This window comes from Salmo salar, chromosome 19 (genome assembly GCF_965601325.2).
Source record: "Salmo salar chromosome 19, fSalSal1, whole genome shotgun sequence".
Taxonomy (NCBI): domain Eukaryota; kingdom Metazoa; phylum Chordata; class Actinopteri; order Salmoniformes; family Salmonidae; genus Salmo; species Salmo salar.
Window position 1 is genome coordinate 55,766,307 of NC_138309.1, and position 21,712 is coordinate 55,788,018.

A 21,712-nucleotide genomic window follows, 5' to 3' on the forward strand; every position below is an offset into this window, starting at 1 on the left:
AAAATGTAACATGCTCTACCTGTATCCATGCCATCACAACATTACTATCCACAATCACAAGAAAATAGGCACCCCATAACAACCCTTGTCCAGTACAAAACCTTTTAAACATGACTATACCATTACTGTATTCCAACACCGATCAATAGCTCCCCCAGTCTCCAGGCCCACCCACCGATATATAATGCACAGGCTTCACCTCCCCCAGAACAGCTTGCCCTTTCCCTCAATCTTCCTCTTCACCTGCTTCATGCACTATTCAGAAAGGGGCCTAATGCCAAACCTCACAGGATAATAAAACCAGGAAGTCAAACTAAATCTAATGTTATTGGTCACATACACATGGTTAGCAGATGTTAATGCAAGTGTAGCGAAATGCTTATGTGTCTACTTCCGACAGTGTAGGAATATCTAACAAGTAATCTAACAATTCCCCAACAACTACCTAATACACACATCTAACAAGTAATCTAACAATTCCCCAACAACTACCTGATACACACAAATCTAAAGGGATGGAATGAGAATACAGTATGTACATGTAAATATATGGATGAGCAACAGCCGAGCGGCATAGGCAAGATGCAATAGATGGTATAAGATACATTACTCATCTCATATGTGTATACTGTAAGATATGTAAACATTATTAAAGTGGCAGTGTTTACTAAGGTGAGTCTATGTAGGCAGCAGCCTTTCTGAGTTATGACTGCTGTTTAGCAGTCTGATGGACTTGAGATAGAAGCTGTTTTTCAGTCTCTCGGTCCCAGCTTGATGGTAGTGGGGTAAACAGGCAGTGGCTTGGGTGGTTGTTGTCCTTGATGATCTTTTTGGCCTTCCTGTGACATCGGGTGTAGTAGGTGTCCTGGAGGGCAGGTAGTTTGTCCCCGGTGATGCGCTGTGCAGACTGCACCACCCTCTGGAGAGCCTTGCAGTTGAGGGCGGTGCAGTTGCCGTACCAGGCGGTGGTACAGCCCGACAGGATGCTCTCAATTGTGCATCTGTAAAAGTTTGTCAGGGTTTTGGCTGACAAGCCAAATTTCTTCAGCCTCCTGAGGTTGAAGAGGTGCTGTTGCACCTTCTTCACCACACTGTCTGTGAGGGTGGACCATTTCAGTTTGTCTGTGATGTGTACGCCAATCTTTCCACCTTCTCCACTACTGTCCCTTCGATGTGGATAGGGGGGTGCTCCCTCTGTTGTTTCCTTAAGTCCATGATCATCTCCTTTGTTTTGTTGACGTGGAGTGAGAGGTTGTTTTCCTGACACCACACTCTGAGTGCCTTCACCTCCAGGGAATACAGGAGGGGGCTGAGCATGCACCCTTGTAGGGCCCCAGTGTTGAGGGTCAGCGAAGTGGAGATGTTGTTTCCTACCTTCACCACCTGGAGGCGGCCAGTCAGAAAGTCCAGGACCCAATTGCATAGGGCATGGTTGAGACCCAGGGCCCCCAGCTTAATGATGAGCTTGGAGGGTACTATGGTGAGCTGTAGTCAATTAACAACATTCTTACATAGGTATTCCTCTTGTCCAGATCTGATGGGCAGGGCAGTGTGATGGCGATTGCATCGTCTGTGGACCTGTTGGGGCAGTATGCGAACTGAAGTGGGTCTAGGGTGGCAGGTAAGGTGGAGGTGATACAGTGAGGTGAAAAAGTATTTGATCCCCTGCTGATTTTGTATGTTTGCCCACTGACAAAGAAATGATCAGTCTATAATTTTAATGGTAGGTTTATTTGAACAGTGAGAGACAGAATAACAACAAAAAAATACAGAAAAACGCATGTCAAAAATGTTATAAATTGATTTGCATTTTAATGAGGGAAATAAGTATTTGACCCCTCTACAAACATAACTTGGTACTTGGTGGCAAAACCCTTGTTGGCAATCACAGAGGTCAGACATTTCTTGTAGTTGGCCACCAGGTTTGCACACATCTCAGGAGGGATTTTGTCCCACTCCTCTTTGTAGATCTTCTCCAAGTCATTAAGGTTTCAAGGCTGACGTTTGGCAACTCGAACCTTCAGCTCCCTCCACAGGTTTTCTATGGGATTTTATATCTGGAGACTGGCTAGGCCACTCCAGGACCTTAATGTGCTTCTTCTTGAGCCACTCCTTTGTTGCCTTGGCCGTGTGTTTTGGGTCATTGTCATGCTGGAATACCCATCCACGGCGCATTTTCAATGCCCTGGCTGAGGGAAGGAGGTTCTCACCCAAGATTTGACGGTACATGGCCCCGTCCATCGTCCCTTTGATGCGGTGAAGTTGTCCTGTCCCCTTAGCAGAAAAACAACCCCAAAGCATAATGTTTCCACCTCCATGTTTGACGGTGCGGATGGTGTTCTTGGGGTCATAGGCAGCATTCCTCCTCCTCCAAACACGGCGAGTTGAGTTGATGCCAAAGAGCTCCATTTTGGTCTCATCTGACCACAACACTTTCACCCAGTTGTCCTCTGAATCATTCAGATGTTCATTGGCAAACTTCAGACGGGCATGTATATGTGCTTTCTTGAGCAGGGGGACCTTGCGGGCGCTGCAGGGTTTCAGTCCCTCACGGCGGCGTGTGTTACCAATTGTTTTCTTGGTGACTATGGTCCCAGCTGCCTTGAGATCATTGACAAGATCATCCCGTGTAGTTCTGGGCTGATTCCTCACCGTTCTCATGATCATTGCAACTCCACGAGGTGAGATTTTGCATGGAGCCCCAGGCCGAGGGAGATTGACAGTTATTTTGTGTTTCTTCCATTTGCGAATAATTGCACCAACTGTTGTCACCTTCTCACCAAGCTGCTTGGCGATGGTCTTGTAGCCCATTCCAGCCTTGTGTAGGTCTACAATCTTGTCCCTGACATCCTTGGAGAGCTCTTTGGTCTTGGTCATGGTGGAGAGTTTGGAATCTGATTGATTGATTGCTTCTGTGGACAGGTGTCTTTTTTACAGGTAACAAGCTGTGGTTAGGAGCACTCCCTATAAGAGTGTGCTCCTAAGCTCAGCTCGTTACCTGTATAAAAGACACCTGGGAGCCATAAATCTTTCTGATTGAGAGGTGGTCAAATACTTATTTCCCTCATTAAAATGCAAATCAATTTAAAACATTTTTGATATGCATTTTTCTGGATTTTTTGTTGTTGTTATTCTGTCTCTCACTGTTCAAATAAACCTACCATTAAAATTATAGACTGATCATTTCTTTGTTAGTGGGCAAACGTACAAAATCAGCAGGGGATAAAATACTTTTTTCCCCTCACTGTATGATCCTTGACTAGTCTCTCATAGCACTTCATGATGACAGAAGTGAGTGCTACGGGGCGATAGTCATTTAGTTCAGTTAGCTTTCTTGCGTACAGGAACAATGGTGGCCATCTTGAAGCATGTGGGGACAGCAGACTGGGATAGGAGCGATTGAATATGTCCGTAAACACACCAGCCAGCTGGTCTGCGCATGCTCTGAGGATGCGGCTAGGGATGCCGTCTGGGCGAGCAGCCTTGCAAGGGTTAACATGTTTAAATGTCTTACTCACGTCGGCCACGGAGAAGGAGAGGGGGGCCTCAGTCCTTGTTAACGGGCCGCGTCGGTGGCACTGTATTATCCTCATAGCAGGCAAAGAAGGTGTTTAGTTTGTCTGGAAGCAATATGTTGGTGTCCGTGTCATGGCTGGTTTTAATTTTGTAGTCCGTAATTGCCTGTAGACACTGCCACATACGTCTCGTGTCTGAGCAGTTGAATTGCGACTCCACTTTGTCCCTATACCGACATTTCGCTTGTTTGATTGCCTTGCAGAGGGAATAACTACACTGCTTATATTCAGCCATATTCCCAGTCCTCTTTCCATGGTTAAATGCGGTGGTTCGCGCTTTCAGTTTTGCGCAAATGCCGCCATCCATCGATGTTTTTTGGTTAGGGTAGGTTTTAATAGTCACAGTGGGTACAGCATCTCCATTGCACTTCCTTCTAAACTCATTTACCGAGTCAGTGTATAGATCGATGTTATTCTCTGAGGCTGCCCGGAACATTCCCCAGACCTCCTGATCAAAACAATCTTGAAGCGTGGATTCCGATTGGTCATGCCAGCATTGAATGGTTCCAGTCACGGGTACATCCGGTTTGAGTTTCTGCCTATAGGACGGTAGGAGCAAGATGGAGTCGTGGTCGGATTTGCCGAAGGGAGGGTCTTGTATGCATCGCGGAAGTTAGAGTAGCAGTGGGCCAGTGTATTGCCCACGCGAGTGCTGCAATCAATTTGCTGATAGAATTTAGGTAGCCTTGTTCTCAAATTTGCATTGTTAAAATCCCCAGCTACAATAAATGCAGCCTCAGGAAAAATGGTTTCCAGTTAACATAGAGTCCAGTGAAGTTCCTTGAGGGCCGTCGTGGTATCTGCTTGAGGGGGTATATACACAGCTGTGACGATAACTGACAAAAATTCCCTTGGGAGATAATATGGTCGGCATTTGATTTTAAGGAATTCTAGGTTAGGTGAACAGAAGGACTTGAGTTCCTGTATGTTGTTATGTTACACCATGAGTCGTTAATCATGAAGCATACACCCCCGGCCTTCTTCTTCCCAGAGAGATGTTTATTTCTGTCGGTGCGACGCATGAAGAAACCTGGTGGCTGTACCGACTCTGACAACATATCCCGAGAGAGCTATGTTTCCATGAAGAGAGAATGTTACAATCTCTGATGTCTCTCTGTAAGGCAACCCTTGCCCAAATTTCGTCCACGTTGTCTGGAGACTGGATATTGGCAAGTAGTATACTTGGAAGCGGTGGGCGGTGTGTACGCCTTCGAAGCCTGACCAGGAAGCAGCTCCGTCAACCTCTTCTGCGGTGATGATGTTTTGGGTCGGCCTCTGGGATTAGATCCAATGTCCTGGGTGGTGGTCCGAACAGAGGATCCACTTCGGGAAAGTCGTATTCCTGGTAAGTTGACATCACTCTTATATCCAATAGTTCTTCCCGGCTGTATGTAATAACACTTAAGATTTTCTGGGCTAACAATGTAAGAAATAACACATAAAAAAAACGAAATACTGTATAGTTTCCTAAGGACTCGAAGCGAGGCGACCATCTCTGTCGGCGGTCAGAGGTCAGTGGGTGTGTGCTGGGGTCACCATGGTGATGTTAGAGGTCACTGGGTCTCTGATTATATGACCTTTGGGGGTTTATCACCCAAAAGGTCACTGTCCCTTTGTACCATCATGAAAATGCAAGAGATTGAAAGAATCGGTCTCTCTTGCCAAATATAATTTTATGTAATTGAGACCACCTGTATACATGAAGTCCACTTAAAATAAAAGGTGAGCATGATGGGGGAGAATACAAATATTGAAGGGAGAGAGAAAAAGGCATCGGAATATTGAAAGGTAATAAAATGGTGGTTTGTTTCCAGATTAACCATTTGAATGACTTCCTAGTCTATCATCCAGATTCATCTAACTCCATCTCAGCAAGTAGAGGAGAGGCAAATTATTCAGTGCACAGCAATCTAAAGTTAATGAAACAGCCATCACTGCAGTTACAGTAACACCTAGAGACCGCTCCATCCAAGCTGCTTATAGTTCCAGATGAGGAAACACAGAGAGACTCATCTGTTCTGAAGTCTCTTCAGGCCATATAGGTTATTCAGCTTGCTGGATTTTGGTGTCAATTACCACTAACAGAGATTGATGTGACATTTACCATAGTATTACTATAGTCTGAGACAGAATGGCGTGTGTGTGTGTGTGTGTGTGTGTGTGTGTGTGTGTGTGTGTGTGTGTGTGTGTGTGTGTGTGTGTGTGTGTGTGTGTGTGTGTGTGTGTGTGTGTGTATGAACCTTACGTGTGCTGTAGTTGTAATGGGAATTTCCAGGTGAACCAAAAGGAGAGCAGTCGTTGATAAAATCCATCGATCCGGTTAATTACAAGTTGCAACAGGGAGACCCCACCAGAACAGAAGCAGAGAAAATATCTAACAGGCCTTCTGTCAGAAGGCCCTTATATATTAATCACACAGCACTGAATGTTCTGTAAACACCTGCCCAAGAGGCTTGTAGGAAGTCACAGCATCAGCTGCTACAGAATCACACAGTTTCACAGAGACATTATCAGTGTGCCCTCGGCTCAGTCTGGCGTCAAACTTTAACTGTAAGAGTCAACGCTGGCAGACATTTGATACTGGCAGTTAAACAGGTCAAAGGTAGAACATCAGTACTTAGTAACGACCGATAACTGTAGACTAAGAAGGGAAAACTATTTAATTAAATATGGTACTTAAACATTTATGGTTAACTTCCTTCCCCCAAGAGAATGTGTCTTGCCGCACATCCGATCATGTTTATTACATATCAATCCATATCCACAGTAAATCAAATATAGGAAATAATTTATCAAATCAATTCAGATTACAGTAGTAGATCAGTGACAATAATCTATTTAAATCGGGGCAAAGCTGGCAGGTTAGATTGGTTAGGCGATCAATTAACGAGCCTGTGCATAGTGCCTGCTCCTCTCACAGAGGAAATGATGCAGTGACCCTCTCTCTCTGCGCTCCTCCCAGGAACGATTAATCATCCACGATCACATAATAATGATATCAACTAATCATCACAAACCACGGCAACCTGGACTGGATGAACCCTTTTTATATTTCCATTTTCTCTCAGCGTCTGTCCTCGTCATTATCGACCTAGCCACATTCAGATGAACATTCATTTCAGACCAGAACACTCGGACCTAGAACAAAATGGTCCAGTATCCAAACACCATCGAGGCCGCCTGTGTTCTAGCCTGAGTCTAACCTCGTATCATCTCTCCCATCTGGCCTTGAACCCACCAAAGACCCCCAACACGCCTCCATGTATGTACTCTGTGCTCTGGTCTGATTCAATTTCCTCTTCTGATTGAATCTGAATGGAGTCTGGAGGTTGACGTCTATTCAGTCTTATTGAGTTTGGGCGCTGTGTGTGGGTGGGTGGGGGAACGGTGTTCTATAGTAACAGTGCAAAGCACAAACGAGTCTGATGAGAAGCCAGAAAATGCAAGGACCTTAGCTAAGGGGTACAGTGTGGGGTACTGGAAGGACCTTAGCTAAGGGGTACAGTGTGGGGTACTGGAAGGACCTTAGCTAAGGGGTACAGTGTGGGGTATTGGAAGGACCTTAGCTAAGGGGTACAGTGTGGGGTAATTGAATGGGGCAGAGAGAGCTGGAGGTATAGTGGGAGGGTTGTCACATACATAAGGTCCGATGAAAGCTTCCCCTGCAGATTCCCTCTAGCACTGTCCTCAGCAGTTGAAATCAATCTCACTGTCTACTTGCAGTCCATGCAGTTCTCACACCTGTCTGAGGCAGCCAGTCCTCCTCTCTCTCAGGTTCCTGCCCCTCAGCCTTCCTCAGAAGTAATAACGGCCTAAGGATGTCTCATAGGCATACAGTGTGCAGGCTCAGCATACCATCCACCCAGGACAGCGCACTCACCTGACTCTACAAACAGAGACGGGAGATGGGAGATGGGGGGGTGATGATTCATAAAACAAAGTGTCCTGTCAGATCAGAGGGGAGGGGGGGGGGGGGGTGTGTGTGTGTGTGTGTGTGTGGTGTGTGTGTGTGTATCTGTGTAACTGGGGGTGACACAAACAGACAGGCTCAGCGGGTGTTGTTGTTGTCAGCACAGATGGCAACCCACGGGCGCCCAAACACAACAGCGTCCTCCTCATGTGGCAAGGACCGTTGAATTAATGACACATGGGCACAGGGGGCAGGAGGTGGCACACACACAACAACAGGGACACATACACACACACACACACACTGTGTGACTAAGGCAGCACAATAGGGGTATAGAAATGCCATGTCTCCCTGGTATCTATGCCAGACTCTGCCAGGATGTGTTTGAGTCACGTTGTCACGCTGGGTACCCCTCTTCAAAGAGAGGATTTGACACACTCTTAACTGTAATGTCTCCTAAAGCCAGACTCTGGGCTGATCCCTGTGACTCACTGACTGGCCTTGCTGACACCAATTATGACAAGTATAGTACCTGGAAGTGGAACTGAATTAAAGTATTGCAAAACAAAGGCGGTGGCGACAAATATGTAAAATAGTCTTAATTCACAGCATGACGGACAATTCCTGGCATAGCTAAGCTCTGTAAAAAAATGACCTAAGTATTAGATTCCAAATGCATCACATCTCAGAGAGGCAGAAACATGCTTTCACAACAAAAATAAAATGATAAACTTCTAACACAAGCTTTGGCAACAACATGGGTAAAGTAACTTCTTAAGCATGTCCTTCCTCCTCCGGTTCAACCATCGTGCCCCAGAGACAGTGTACTCCCAGAGACACGTCACCTGCCTGATGGCAGGATGTGGCTTGTGACCTGACGTGCTGTTTGAAGGCATTCCATTGAACAGAGCATTTGCCAGGTGGCAATGTCTTACTGCTGTGCCACCCTGAATGCTAACCACCCCACAGAGTCCCAGTCTGTAGCCTTCCTGGAGTCCATGGAGGGGCAACCCACCTCAACCCCACAGATCTGAGCTTAACGCCAGGCTTCTCATCCAGATGGCTCCCCTAAACTCTTACCCTTGAGATGGCTCATCCTGCCTAAAAGAGATTGATAGCCTTTTTTTAGTCTGGTATTTACCGGGTATTTGAAGAGATTTGGATTGGAAATGAACTTAATGATCTTTAGCGCTCACTTGTTTTAATTGAGTACAAGCTGCTCTATTTTAAGACATAAGCTACAAACATAGAAGAAAAACACAAGGAAATCTACCGCAGGTTTCTTGTGTAGCCGCAGATAACAATCCCAATCAATACTTCAACACACAGAAGAGCCGGCTGGCCAGCCAACAGTACTACAACCAGTTGTAGTACGCCTCACATGCATACTTAACAGAGAGACCGTTGTCAAGGTAATGCGGCCATAACAGTCTCTGCAGCTCCAGGAGAGCTCGAGGAATCACATAACCAGGACGATAGTGGGGTTCTAAAGGAGGGCTAAACATGGTGGGGGAGGGCCATCGCTCTGAGTGTGTGTGTGCGTGTGTGCAATCACAACCCCCAGAGTCACCCCTCTCAGGCCAGACCTTTAGTCCAATAGAACCTCATTGCCTGTCCATTACATGTAACAATAAGTGAATTATATAAAGGAATACATTTGCATACACCAAAAATAGGAGCAGAACAGATCAGAAGAATAACTAATATGGAAAGATGGAAAGTCGAATAGTAATGAATGCTTACGCAACCACAGCGAAAGCTTGGCCTCAATTTTCAGCATGTTCTAGTGTTTTCCCTGTCGTGATAAGGGAGTGTGTTTTCCTCACATCTCCAAAGCTCCCCTTCATGTGAAATGAACATTTACAATCCCTCAGTGCGTAGAAAGTGAGTAGCATTTGTTTGAGACTGCATAAATCAAGTCTAATCGAAGTATGTGGACACCCCTTCAAATTAGTAGATTACACTATTTCTGCCACACCCGTTGCTGACAGGTGTATAAAATCGAGCACACAGCCATGCAATCTCCATAGACAAACATTGGCAGTAGAATGGCCTTACTGAAGAGGTCAGTGACTTTCAGCATGGCACCGTCATAGGATGCCACCTTTCCAGCAAGCAATAAGTCAGTTTGTCAAATTTCTGCCCTGCTATAGCTGCCCCGGTGAACTGCAAGGGCTGTTATTGTGAAGTGGAATTGTCTAGCAGCAACAACGGCTCAATCGCGAAGTGGTAGGCCACACAAGATCACAGAACAGGACAGCCGAGTGCTGAAACACGTAGCGTGTAAAAATCGTCTGTCCTTGGTTTGCAACACTCACCAGCAAGTTACAAACTGCCTCTGGAAGCAACGTCAGCACAATAACTGTTCGCCGGGAGCTTCATGAAATGGGTTTCCATGGCCGAGCAGCTGCACACAAGCCTAAGATCCCATTTTTACATTTACATTTTAGTCATTTAGCAGACGCTCTTATCCAGAGCGACTTACAGTAGTGAATGCATACATTTCATACATTATTATTTTTTTTTTCCTGTGCTGGCCCCCCGTGGGAATCGAACCCACAACCCTGGTGTTGCAAACACCATGCTCTACCAACTGAGCTACAGGGAAGGCTAAACGTCGGCTGGAGTGGTGTAAAGCTTGCCGCCATTGGACTCTGGAACAGTGTAAACACGTTCTCTGGGGTGATGAATCACGCTTCACCATCTGACAGACGGACAAATCTGGGTTTGGTGGATGCCAGGAGAACGCTACCTGCCCGAATGCATAGAGACAACTGATAAGTTTGGTGGAGGAGGAATAATGGTCTGGGGCTGTTTTCATGGTTCGAGCTAGGCCCCTTAGTTCCAGTGAAGGGATATCTTAACGCTACAGCATAAAATAACATTCTAGATGATTCTGTGCTTCCAACTTTGTGGCAACAATTTGGGAAGGCCCTTTCCTATTTCAGCATGACAATGACCCAGTGCACAAAGCGAGGACCATACAGAAATGGTTTATTGAGATCGGTGTGAAAGAGTTTGAATGGCCTGCAGAGAGTCCTGACCTCAACCCCATCGAACACCTTTGGGATGAACTGGAACGCCGACTGCGAGCCAGGCCTAATCGCCCAACATCAGTGCCTGACATCACTAATGCTCTTGTGGCTGAATGGAAGCAAGTCCCTGCAACTTCCATAGAGGAAAGCCTACCCAGAATATTGAAGGCTGGTATATCAGCAAAGGGGGGATCAAGTCGACAATAATGACCATGATTTTGGAATGAGATGTTTGTCAAGAAGGTGTCCACATACTTTTGGCCATATAGTGTATATGTCTGCATTTGTATTGCTTACAGCTCTCTCTCTCTCCTTTCCTAAAGTCTCCACAGAACAGCCTGTTTCCAGACAAAAATACAAATAAGTTGGCAAGACAACACACACAGATCCGGGACCAGGCTACAGAACAATGTGTCTGCAGAAGGAACAGTCCGTCTACACATCGAGACAACTCAGACCTCCTCCCAGACAGACAGACAGTAACTGCCATAGCAGAGATCTATTAATGACAAGGCTGACTATAAGCCCTGCAGCTCGGCCTGTCCGAGCAGCATGAGCACAAACCAGGGCGACAAGGACAACAACGTGATGGTGAAGAAGTAGAGGAGGGAAATCAAGATGGATGATGATGTTGATGACAACGACAACAATGACAACAACGATGACGGTAATGCTGATGAAGATGGTAATGATGATAATGCCACGCTGTCAGCCACAGAGTATAAAGTAATCTTCCCTTGAAAGCAGCAGCTCCGAGGGCCCTGAGCTGTCTCCAGTACAGCCTTCACATAGAGCACAGAGACCACATTAGATCATACTGTAATCTAAACAGATACGACATTCTCCATGTATGCAGTATATGTTATATGAATAGAATGCAGTGAAATATGGTCATACCGATACATACCGATACATACCGACACACACACACACACACACACACACACACACACACACACACACACACACACACACACACACACACACACACACACGGGAGAGAACATGTTGCAGAGGAAAGATACAGCTCAGTCAAAGGTTTGGACACACCTTCTCATTCAAGGGTTTTTCTTTATTTTTACTATTTTCTACATCGTAGGACAATAGTGAAGACATCAAAACTATGAAATAACACATGTGGAATCATGTAGTAATCAAAAAAGTTTTAAATCGAAATATATTTTAGATTTTAGATTCTTCAAAGTAGCCACCCTTTGCCTTGATGACAGCTTTGCAAACTCTTGGCATTCCCTCAACCAGCTTCACCTGGAATGCTTTTCCAACAGTCTTGAAGGAGTTCCCACATATACTGAGCACTTGTTGGCTGCTTTTCCTTCACTCCAACTCATCCCAAACCATCTCAATTGGGTTGAGGTCGGGTGATTGTGGAGGCCAGGTCATCTGATGCAGCACTCCATCACTCTCCTTCTTGGTCAAATAGCCCTTACACAGCCTGGAGCTGTGTTGGGTCATTGTCCTGTTGAAAAACAAATTAATCCCACTAAGCGCTAACCAGATCGGATGGTGTATCGCTGCAGAATGCTGTGGTAGCAATGCTGGATAAGTGTACCTTGAGTTCTAAATAAATCACTGACAGTGTCACCAGCAAAGCACCCCCAAACCATCACACCTCCTCCTCCATGCTTCACGGTGGGAACCACACATGCGGAGATCATCCGTTCACCTACTCTGCGTCTCACAACGACGATGTGTCTGTTACTTGAACTCTGTGAAGCATTTATTTGGGCTACAATCTGAGATGCAGTTAACTCTAATGAACTTGTCCTCTGCGGCAGAGGTAACTCTGCGTCTTCCTTTCCTGTGGCGGTCCTCATGAGAGCCAGTTTCATCATAGTGCTTGATGGTTTTTGCGATTGCACTTGAAGAAACGTTCAAGTTCTTGAAATGTTCCGCATTGACTGACCTTTATGTGTTAAAGTAATGATGAACTGTTGTTTCTCTTTTCTTATTTGAGCTGTTCTTGCCATAGTATGGACTTTGTCTTTTACCAAATAGGGCTATATTCTTTATACCACCCCTACACACAACTGATTGGCTCAAATGCATTAAGAAGGAAAGAAATTCCACAAAGAATCTTTTAACAAGGCACACCTGTTAATTGAAATGCATTCCAGGTGACTACTCTGCCTCATGAAGCTGGTTGAGAGAATGCCAAGAGTGTGCAAAGCTGTCATCAAGGCAAAGGATGGCTACTTTGAAGAATCTCAAATATAAAATATTTTTTTGATTTGTTTCACACTTTTATGGTTACTACATGATTCCATATGTGTTATTTCATAGTTGTGATGTCTTCACTATTATTTCTACAATATATAAAATAGTAAAAATAAAGAAAAACCCTGGAATGTGTAGGTGTGTCCAAACTTTTAACTGGTACTGTCCGTTCCAGTGACTGAGTCCATAAAGTAGCCGATTGGTTGTCTGCTCCATTGGTTTGGCTCCTGGAGCACCGCGGCAGCAGATCAATAGTGTGTGACAGAGCCTCTTGGGCTAAGGAAGGAGTTACGGAAGTGCGGATGTGATTAACTATACTTGTGGGGACCAGAATTTGACCAGCTTGGGACATTTTGTTAGACCCCACAGCGTCAAATGCTATTTCTAGGGTTAGGGTTAGTTTTAGAGTTAGGAGCTAAGGTTAGGTTTAGGGATAAGGTTTTGGGGTTAGGGTTAGGGTAAGGGTGTGCCGGTGTATATGAGTGTGTGTGTGCCTTTATATAGACCATAGAACACAAACTAATTGTGTAGCCATGCAGCATAAAAGACTGTGTTCTCTAGGGTCAAGCTCTGTAGGCTACTGACAAGGACATGATGGACCCTTTTAAAAAGACTGTAGGTCTATGCTCAGTATGTGTTCTTTGTATCCTGTGTGTGTGTGTGTGTGTGTGTGTGTGTGTGTGTGTGTGTGTGTGTGTGTGTGTGTGTGTGTGTGTGTGTGTGTGTGTGTGTGTGTGTGTGTGTGTGTGTGTGTGTGTGTAGAATACCATGTTTTGTTTGCCTGTGTGTGTTTCTGGTTAATGTTTGTTTTGTACATTTATATTTGTCTGGGTGCACTTGCACACCTGCACAATCACAAAACAAGACACATTACTTCAAAACAAATGCCTCTAAGCGTCTTGGTCAAAAAGGAAATGGAATCCCCCAGAGCCAGGCAGAGCATGAAGGACACCATAAACCTGCAGGGTGCTCGAATCACCATAACTCCTCTCATATGAAGCACAGACAGCAGATTAATGACAATCTGAGAATGAGGAAATGATGAGTCTCTCATTTTACTGTGGTGCTGGTTGTGATAAAACACATCCAGAGATACAGTATGTTCATGGAGGCAGATAACACCCTTCGCCCTTAACATAGTGTGTGTGTGTGTGTGTGTGTGTGTGTGTGTGTGTGTGTGTGTGTGTGTGTGTGTGTGTGTGTGTGTGTGTGTGTGTGTGTGTGTGTGTGTACGTACATGCAAACACGGCATCGACCAGCCCGTTTATTACAGCTATATATTTTCTCGGAAGACGTTTTCATTGCATGCATGTGCTGCACTTTAACAAGATGTATTAAACCCATTTATTGCACAGAATAATAGGGCTTTGTTCAAAAAGGCTAAACACAACATAAACAACAACCTTGAACTACCAATAACCACTGTCGTTCTCAGTAGATACTGTAAACAGCCTATATGTTGAAGTCTTTGCTGTTATTTGAGGAACTGTAATGGCCACAATAAAAAGCCTACATTTATCATCAAACAATTCCATTCCCACCTCCACTCGGAGAGTTGTTCAAATAATAGATTCTCCAGTATCACTTGGAGTTTTATTTCCTATTGATTGGTCCTACCTAGACTACAATGACTCAGCAGAAGCCTATACTTCAGAGTAAAACACAAACTTTAAAGTGAGCAATTTGTTTTCAATCCTATTCCCGTCTCCATCTCCATCTCTCCACCCAGAGGAACGGGTTAACGGCTCTGTCTAATTGTGCACACAACACCTCAGACTGCCACACTGCAATTACCCCTGTCCCTGTGTGGTCACTGGTCAGTCTTGTCACGCTACACAACACACACGGAGGAGGTGTTGTGGCTCCGCCGGCATCCACGCTGGCTGCACAGCTCCTTTAATGATTAACTGGTGTACTGCTGCTGCTGCGAGTTACAGGACTAGAGGTTTGGGGGCTGGGAGAGAGAAGCCATCTGCTCAGAAGGCGTAGCTGAGAGGGCAACTCCGCACAGCTGAGCTAAATTATCCTCTGGGGAACAGTTTTAATTGAAAAAATAATGCAACAAACACAATGAAGAATGTGATCTGCTTTATCTATGAACCTAGTAAACAAGTTGACTGCTGGTATTTATTTAAAAAGAACAATATTCAAATGTATGAAAAAACATGCTAAAACAGTTAACAGTATTGACGGTATTGGAAATCCTACCGTGTGTATTTTTTTGTTATGTTTTTTGTCCAATTTTATTTTCAGACAATGCAAAAACATACGTAGAAAAAAACAAATAGACAACTTAACATTTCACAACATAAATTTCAACTAACATTAATGACATCACACTTGCTCAGGCCAACATGTTCCCACAACATGTTCTCAGGCCAACATGTTCTCACAATAGCATCTTCTCTCATCCTCATCCTTTCCATATCTCCAGTGCCTGAAATACTTTATGCCATATAGCTTCAAATTGTAGAAATGTATTTCATATTGTGGTTATTTAAAAATACACTAGTATATGGTATACTGTATAGTGCCTTCAGAAAGTATTCATACCCTTTGATTTATACCACATCTTGTTGTGTTACAGCCTGAATTCAAAATGGACTAAATATTTTTTTCCCCCTCAACCATCTACACACAATACCCAATAATGACAAATTGAAAACATGTTTTTAGAAATGTTTGCAAATGTATTGAAAATTAAATACAGAAATATCTAATTTACATAAGTATTCACACCCCTGAGTCAATACATGTTAGAATCACCGTTGGCAGCGATTACAGCTGTTAGTCTTTCTGGGTAAGTCTCTATTTGCACCTTATTAAGTTGGTTGTTGATCATTGCTAGACAGCCATTTTCAAGTCTTGCCATAGATTTTCAAGCAGATTTAAGTCAAAACTATAACTAGGCCACTCAGGAACATTCAATGTCGTCTTGGTAAGCAACCACAGTGTATATTTGGCCTTGTGTTTCAGGTTATTGTCCTGCTGAATGGTGAATTTGTCTCCCAGTGTCTGTTGGAAAGCAGAGGTTTTCCTCTAGGATTTTGCCTGTGCTTAGCGCTATTCCGTTTATTTTTATCCTGAAACAACACCCTAGTCCTTGCCGATGACAAGCATACATGTGCCCATAACATGACGCAACCACCACCATGCTTGAAAATATGAAGCATGGTACTCAGTAATGTGTTGCGTTGGACTTATCCCAAACAAAGCGCGGGGGTGTATGCTTTATGATTAACGAATCATGGTGTAATTAAAACAACATACAGGAGCTCAAGTCCTTCTGCTCACCCGATCTAGAATTCCTTACAATCAAGTGCCGGCCATTTGCACATTCCCCCTCAAGCAGGCACCAAGACGGCAATCAAGGAACTTCACTGGACTATATGCAAACTGGAAACCATACATCCTACGGCTGCATTTATTGTAGCTGGGGATTTTAACAAAGCAAATTTGAGATCAAGTCTACCTAAATTCTTCCAGCATATTGATTGCCCTACGCGCATGCGCAATACCATCGACCACTGCTACTTTAACTTCCGCAATGCATACAAGGCCCTCCCTCACCCTCCCTTCAGCAAATCTGACCATGACTCCATCTTGCTCCTACCATCCTATAGGCAGAAATTAAAACCAGAGGTACCCGTGACAAGAACCATTCAACGCTGGTCCGACCAATCGGAAGCCACGCTTCAAGATTGTTTAATCACGCGGACTGGAATATCTTCCGGTCAGCCTCAGAGAACAACATCGACCTATACGCAGACTCGGTGAGTGTGTTTATAAAGAAGTGCATTGGAGATGTTGTACCCACTGTGACTATTAAAACCTACCCTGACCAGAAACCGTGGATAGATGGCGGCATTCACGCAAAACTGAAAGCGCAATCCACCGCATTTAACCATGGAAAGAGGTCTGGGAATATGTCTGAATATACTCAGTGTAGCTATTCCTTCTGCAAGGCAATCAAACAAGAGAAATGTCAGCACAGGGACAAGGTGGAGTCGCATTCAATGACACAAAACGTATTTGGCAGGGTCTACAGGAAATCATGGATTACAAAAAGAAATCCAGCCACGTTACGGACACCGACGTCACGTTTCCAGACAAACTAAACACCTTCTTTGCCCGCTTTGAGAATAGTACAATGCCACCATCGCGGCCCACTAACAAGGACTGCACCCCCCCCCCCCCCCCCTTCTCTGTGGCTGACGTGAGAAAAACATTTAATGTGTTAACCCTCGCAAGGCTGCTGGCCCAGATGGCATCCCTAGCCGCATCCTGAAAGCATGCGCAGACCAGCTGCCTGGTGTGTTTACGGACATATTCAATCGCTCCCAATCCCAGTCTGTCCTAGTCCCCACATGCTTCAAGATGGCCACCATTGTTCCTGTACCCGAGAAGGCAAAGATAACTGAACTAAATGACTACTGCCCTGTAGCACTCACTTCTGTCATCATGAAGTGCTTTGAGAGACTAGTCAAGGATCATACCACCTCCAACTTACCGGTCACCCTAGACCCACTTCAGTTTGCATACCGCCCCAACAGGTCCACAGACGATGCAATCACCATCACACTGCCCTATCCCATCTGGACAAAATAAATACCTATGTAAGAATGCTGTTCATTAACTACTGCTCAGCATTCAACACCATAGTACCCTCCAAGCTCATCATCAAGCTGGAGGCCCTGGGTCTCAACCTCGCCCTGTGCAACAGGCCGCCCCCAGGTGGTGAAGTTAGGAAAAAACATCTCCACTTCGCTGACCCTCAACACTGGGGCCCCACAAGGGTGTATGCTCAGCCCCCTCCAGGACTCCCTGTTCACCCACGACTGCATGGCCATGCACGCCTCCAACTCAATCATCAAGTTTGCAGACGACACAACAGTAGTAGGCTTGATCACCAACAATGACAAGACAGCCTATAGGGAGGAGGTGAGGGCACTCGGAGTGTGGTGTCAGGAAAACAACCTCTCACTCAACGTCAACAAAACAAAGGAGATGATCGTAGACTTCAGGAAGCAGCAGAGGGCGCACCCCCCTATCCACATCGAAGGGACAGTAGTGGAGAAGGTGGAAAGATTTAAGTTCCTCGGCGTACACATCACAGACAAACTGAAATGGTCCACTCACACAGTCAGTGTGTTGAAGAAAGTGCAACAGCGCCTCTTCAACCTCAGGAGGCTGAAGAAATTTGGCTTGTCACCCAAAACCCTGACAAACTTACAGATGCACAATCAAGAGCATCCTGTCGGGCTGTATCACCGCCTGGTACGGGAACTGCACCGTCCTCAACTGCAAGGCTCTCCAGAGGGTGGTGCGGTCTGCACAATGCATCACCAGGGGCAAACTACCTGCCCTCCATGACACCTACAGCACCCGACGTCACAGGAAGGCCAAAAAGATCATCAAGGACATCAACCACCCGAGCCACTGCCAGTTCACACCGCTACCCTCCAGAAGGCGAGGTCAGTACAGGTGCATCAAAGCTGGGACCGAGAGAAAAACAGGCTATCAGACTGCTAAACAGCAATCACTAACTCAGAGAGGCTGCTGCCTACATTGAGACCCAATCACTGACCACTTGAATAAATGGATTACAAGTCACTTTATACAATGCACTCTAAATAATGCCACTTTAATAATGTTTACATATGTTACATTACTCATATCACATGTATATACTGTATTTTATACCATCTATTGCACCTTGCCTATGCCGCTCGGCCATCCCTCATCCATGTACTTACATGTACATATTCTCATTCACCCCTTTCGATTTGTGCGTATTAGGTAGTTGTTGGGGAATTGTTGGATTACTTGTTAGATATTACTGCACTGTCAGATCTAGAAGCACCAGCATTTCGCTACACTTGCATTAGCATCTGCTAACTACGTGTATGTGACGAATAACATTTGATTTGATTTGTATTCAGGACATAAAGTTAATTTCTTTGCCACATTTTTTGCAGTTTTAGTTTAGTGTCTTCTTGCAAACAGGATGCATGTTTTGAGATATTTGTATTCTGTACAGGCTTCCTTCTTTTCACTCTGTCATTTAAGTCAGTATTAAGGAGTAACTACAATGCTGTTGATACATCTTCAGTTTTCTCCTATCACAGCCATTCAACTCTTCAAATGTTTTAAAGTCATGGTGAAATCCATGCGAGATTTCCTTTCTCTCCAGCAACTGAGTTATGAAGGACACCTGTATATTTGTAGTTACTGGGTGTATCGATACACCATCCAAAGTGTAATTAATAACTACACGATGCTCAAAGGCATATTCAATGTCTGCTATATTTTTATTTTTACCCATGTACCAATAGGTGCCCATCATCGCGAGGCATTGGAAAACCTCACTGGTCTTTGTGTTTGAATCTGTGTTTGAAAATCACTGAAAATCATTGTTATTATTTCCACTGCATCAGGGATAGGGTACACAGACGTTTCGGCTTTGCAGCCATCACCCAAAGCTACCCTCAGGTCCTCATACCCAGTATTTGGGATTGCAGTGTGCAGTAAAAATAATTTACCAATCAATAACAACATAACTTTTAATGGCCACATTAACTTTGACCATCTGTGACGATGCAAGCTCTAACGACGAACTATCATTCTCCATTTTCCACGAGCGCCAAGTTCAAACATTTCCATTTCTACAAATTCCATTACGGCCGTTTCATTAAACTTCCGAGTGCACCATTAGTTTCTGCTATTAGCGGCAACACGGACTCAAGGGACTCCTTCGTTTCAGTTTATAAAAGAATGTGCTTTATTTGACTAATTTCCCTCCTTTTAATAATACCCGACACAAACAGCTTAGTTTGTGTCGGGCACCCATATCCCTACCTCTGTATATCACTCAAGTTCACTGCTCGCTACACATACTTAGCAGACGTTATCGCAGATTCAACAAAATGCTTATGTTTCTAGCGCCTAACAATACAGAAAATACACACAAATCCAAAACATTTAAAAGAAAACTAAGAAATATCAGAACGAGCCATGTCAGAGTCAGTATGGACAGTATATGAATAGAAAAAGTGTGTACAGCAGTAGTTATATAAGTTGTCATGACATTGGTTAGTGAATTCATATTATATTGCTGCAAATATTAATTTGGTTGCTAAATCAGCCACTGTAGCATTTGAGATGTATGTTTATTGCGTCTAATTCAGTCTATTTGACTGTGTCTAAAACGATTACATATTCATGTATCCACGTTAAGAGCACATTGGTATGGTTTCTCTGTAGCCTAACTGTGTGCGTCAGGGTATTGTGGGTATATAAGCCTGTTCTTTTCCATTCTCTTGAGGACTGCTGTGAAGGTAACATGTGTTGCTAAGTTCTCTAAACAAATTCTCAGTTGACTGAGTTTTCTAGCATTGTTATAGGCTTGGCCTATTATAGGCTTGGCCTGTTATAGGCTCTATTGGCATTTTTATATGTTGCCGTTTGGTTTCTACTACTGCGATTGTTCTTTATTTTAACACTTCATAATTTTTGTTCTATTGTCGACTGCAAGTACTGAACATTATTTGTATACAGTGCATTCAGAAAGTATTCAGACTCCTTCACTTTATCCACAGCCTTATTCTAAAATAGATGAAATATTTTTTTTCCTCTCATCAATCTACACACAATACCCCATAACGACAAAGTGAAAACAGGTTTTTGGACATTTTGCCAAATTTAGTCAAATAAATAAACAGAAATACATTATTTACATAAGTATTCAGACCCTTTGCTATGAGACTCGAAATTGAGCTCAGGTGCATCCTGTTTGCATTGATCATCCTTGAGATGCTTCTACAACTTGATTGTAAATTATTTGGAAAGGCACACACCTGTCTATATAAGGTCCCACAATTGACAGTGCATGTCAGAGCAAAAACCAAGGAATTGTCTGTAGAGCTCCAAGACAGAATTGTGTCGAGGCATAGATCTGGGAAGGGTACCAAAACATTTCTGCAGCATTGAAGGTCCCCAAGAACACACTGCCCTCCATCATTCTTAAATTAAAGACATTTGGAACCACCAAGTCTCTTCCTAGAGCTGGCTGCCTGGCCAAACTGATCATCCAAACTGACAGAGCTTGAGAGCATATGCAGAGAAGAATGGGAGAAACTCCCCAAATAAAGGTGTGCCAAGCTAACGTCATACCCAAGAAGACTCGAGACTGTAATCACTGCCAAAGGTGCTTCAACAAAGTACTGACTAAAGGGTCTGAATACTTAGGTAAATGTGCCATTTCGGGGGTATTTTGCTTTGTCATTATGGGGTATTGTGTGTAGATTGATGAGGGGGGAAAAAACAATTTGATACATTTTAGAATAAGGCCGTAATGCAACAAAATGTGGAAAAAGTGAAGAGGTCTGAATACTTTCTGAATGCACTATTTTCACATTTTTATCTCTAGTTGCGCTCAAACCCTCCTAAGTTAGACTGCAGGATCCCATTATTTACACCATCAACGGATCCTATTTAAATCACCTTCAAGGCCTGGAGAAAATAATTACCATCTTTGACATTTTCTTTCATCCGTCTGTCCATTTTGTGTGTGTGTGTGTGTGTGTGTGTGTGTGTGTGTGTGTGTGCTCACCCTGAAGTCAATGCCAACAGTAGAGATGAAGCTACCGGCCAAGAAAGCTCCGTCCTTGAAGCGAACCAGCAGGCAAGTCTTCCCTACACCTGAGTCTCCCACCAACATCACCTGTAGAGGGACACAAATTACTTTATTTTTAATGTTCCATGGACTCTTGGAAGATTAGCCCCATCGTGGGGCTTATTCACAGCCTATACACCCAGAGAGAGAGAGAAACAGAAATAGACAGACAGACAGACAGACATCTCCATCTTCTCTGAATGCCTGTGGTAGGGGTTGATGAGCCCTCAGTAGTGGAGGTCAACGATCATTACACCATGAAGCTCTACTCAACACAGTGAGG

The 21,712-nt window shown here is 44.3% G+C and overlaps 1 protein-coding gene across 1 annotated transcript in view; it reads right to left on the minus strand.

Moving 5' to 3' along the window:
* Nucleotides 1-21,712, minus strand: part of rab26 (RAB26, member RAS oncogene family) — a 137,201-nt gene that overhangs the window by 84,031 nt on the left and 31,458 nt on the right. The window contains exon 2 of the mRNA XM_014158416.3: nucleotides 21,367-21,477. Coding sequence (XP_014013891.1) covers nucleotides 21,367-21,477 — 111 coding nt within the window. The remainder of the gene's footprint in view (nucleotides 1-21,366; nucleotides 21,478-21,712) is intronic.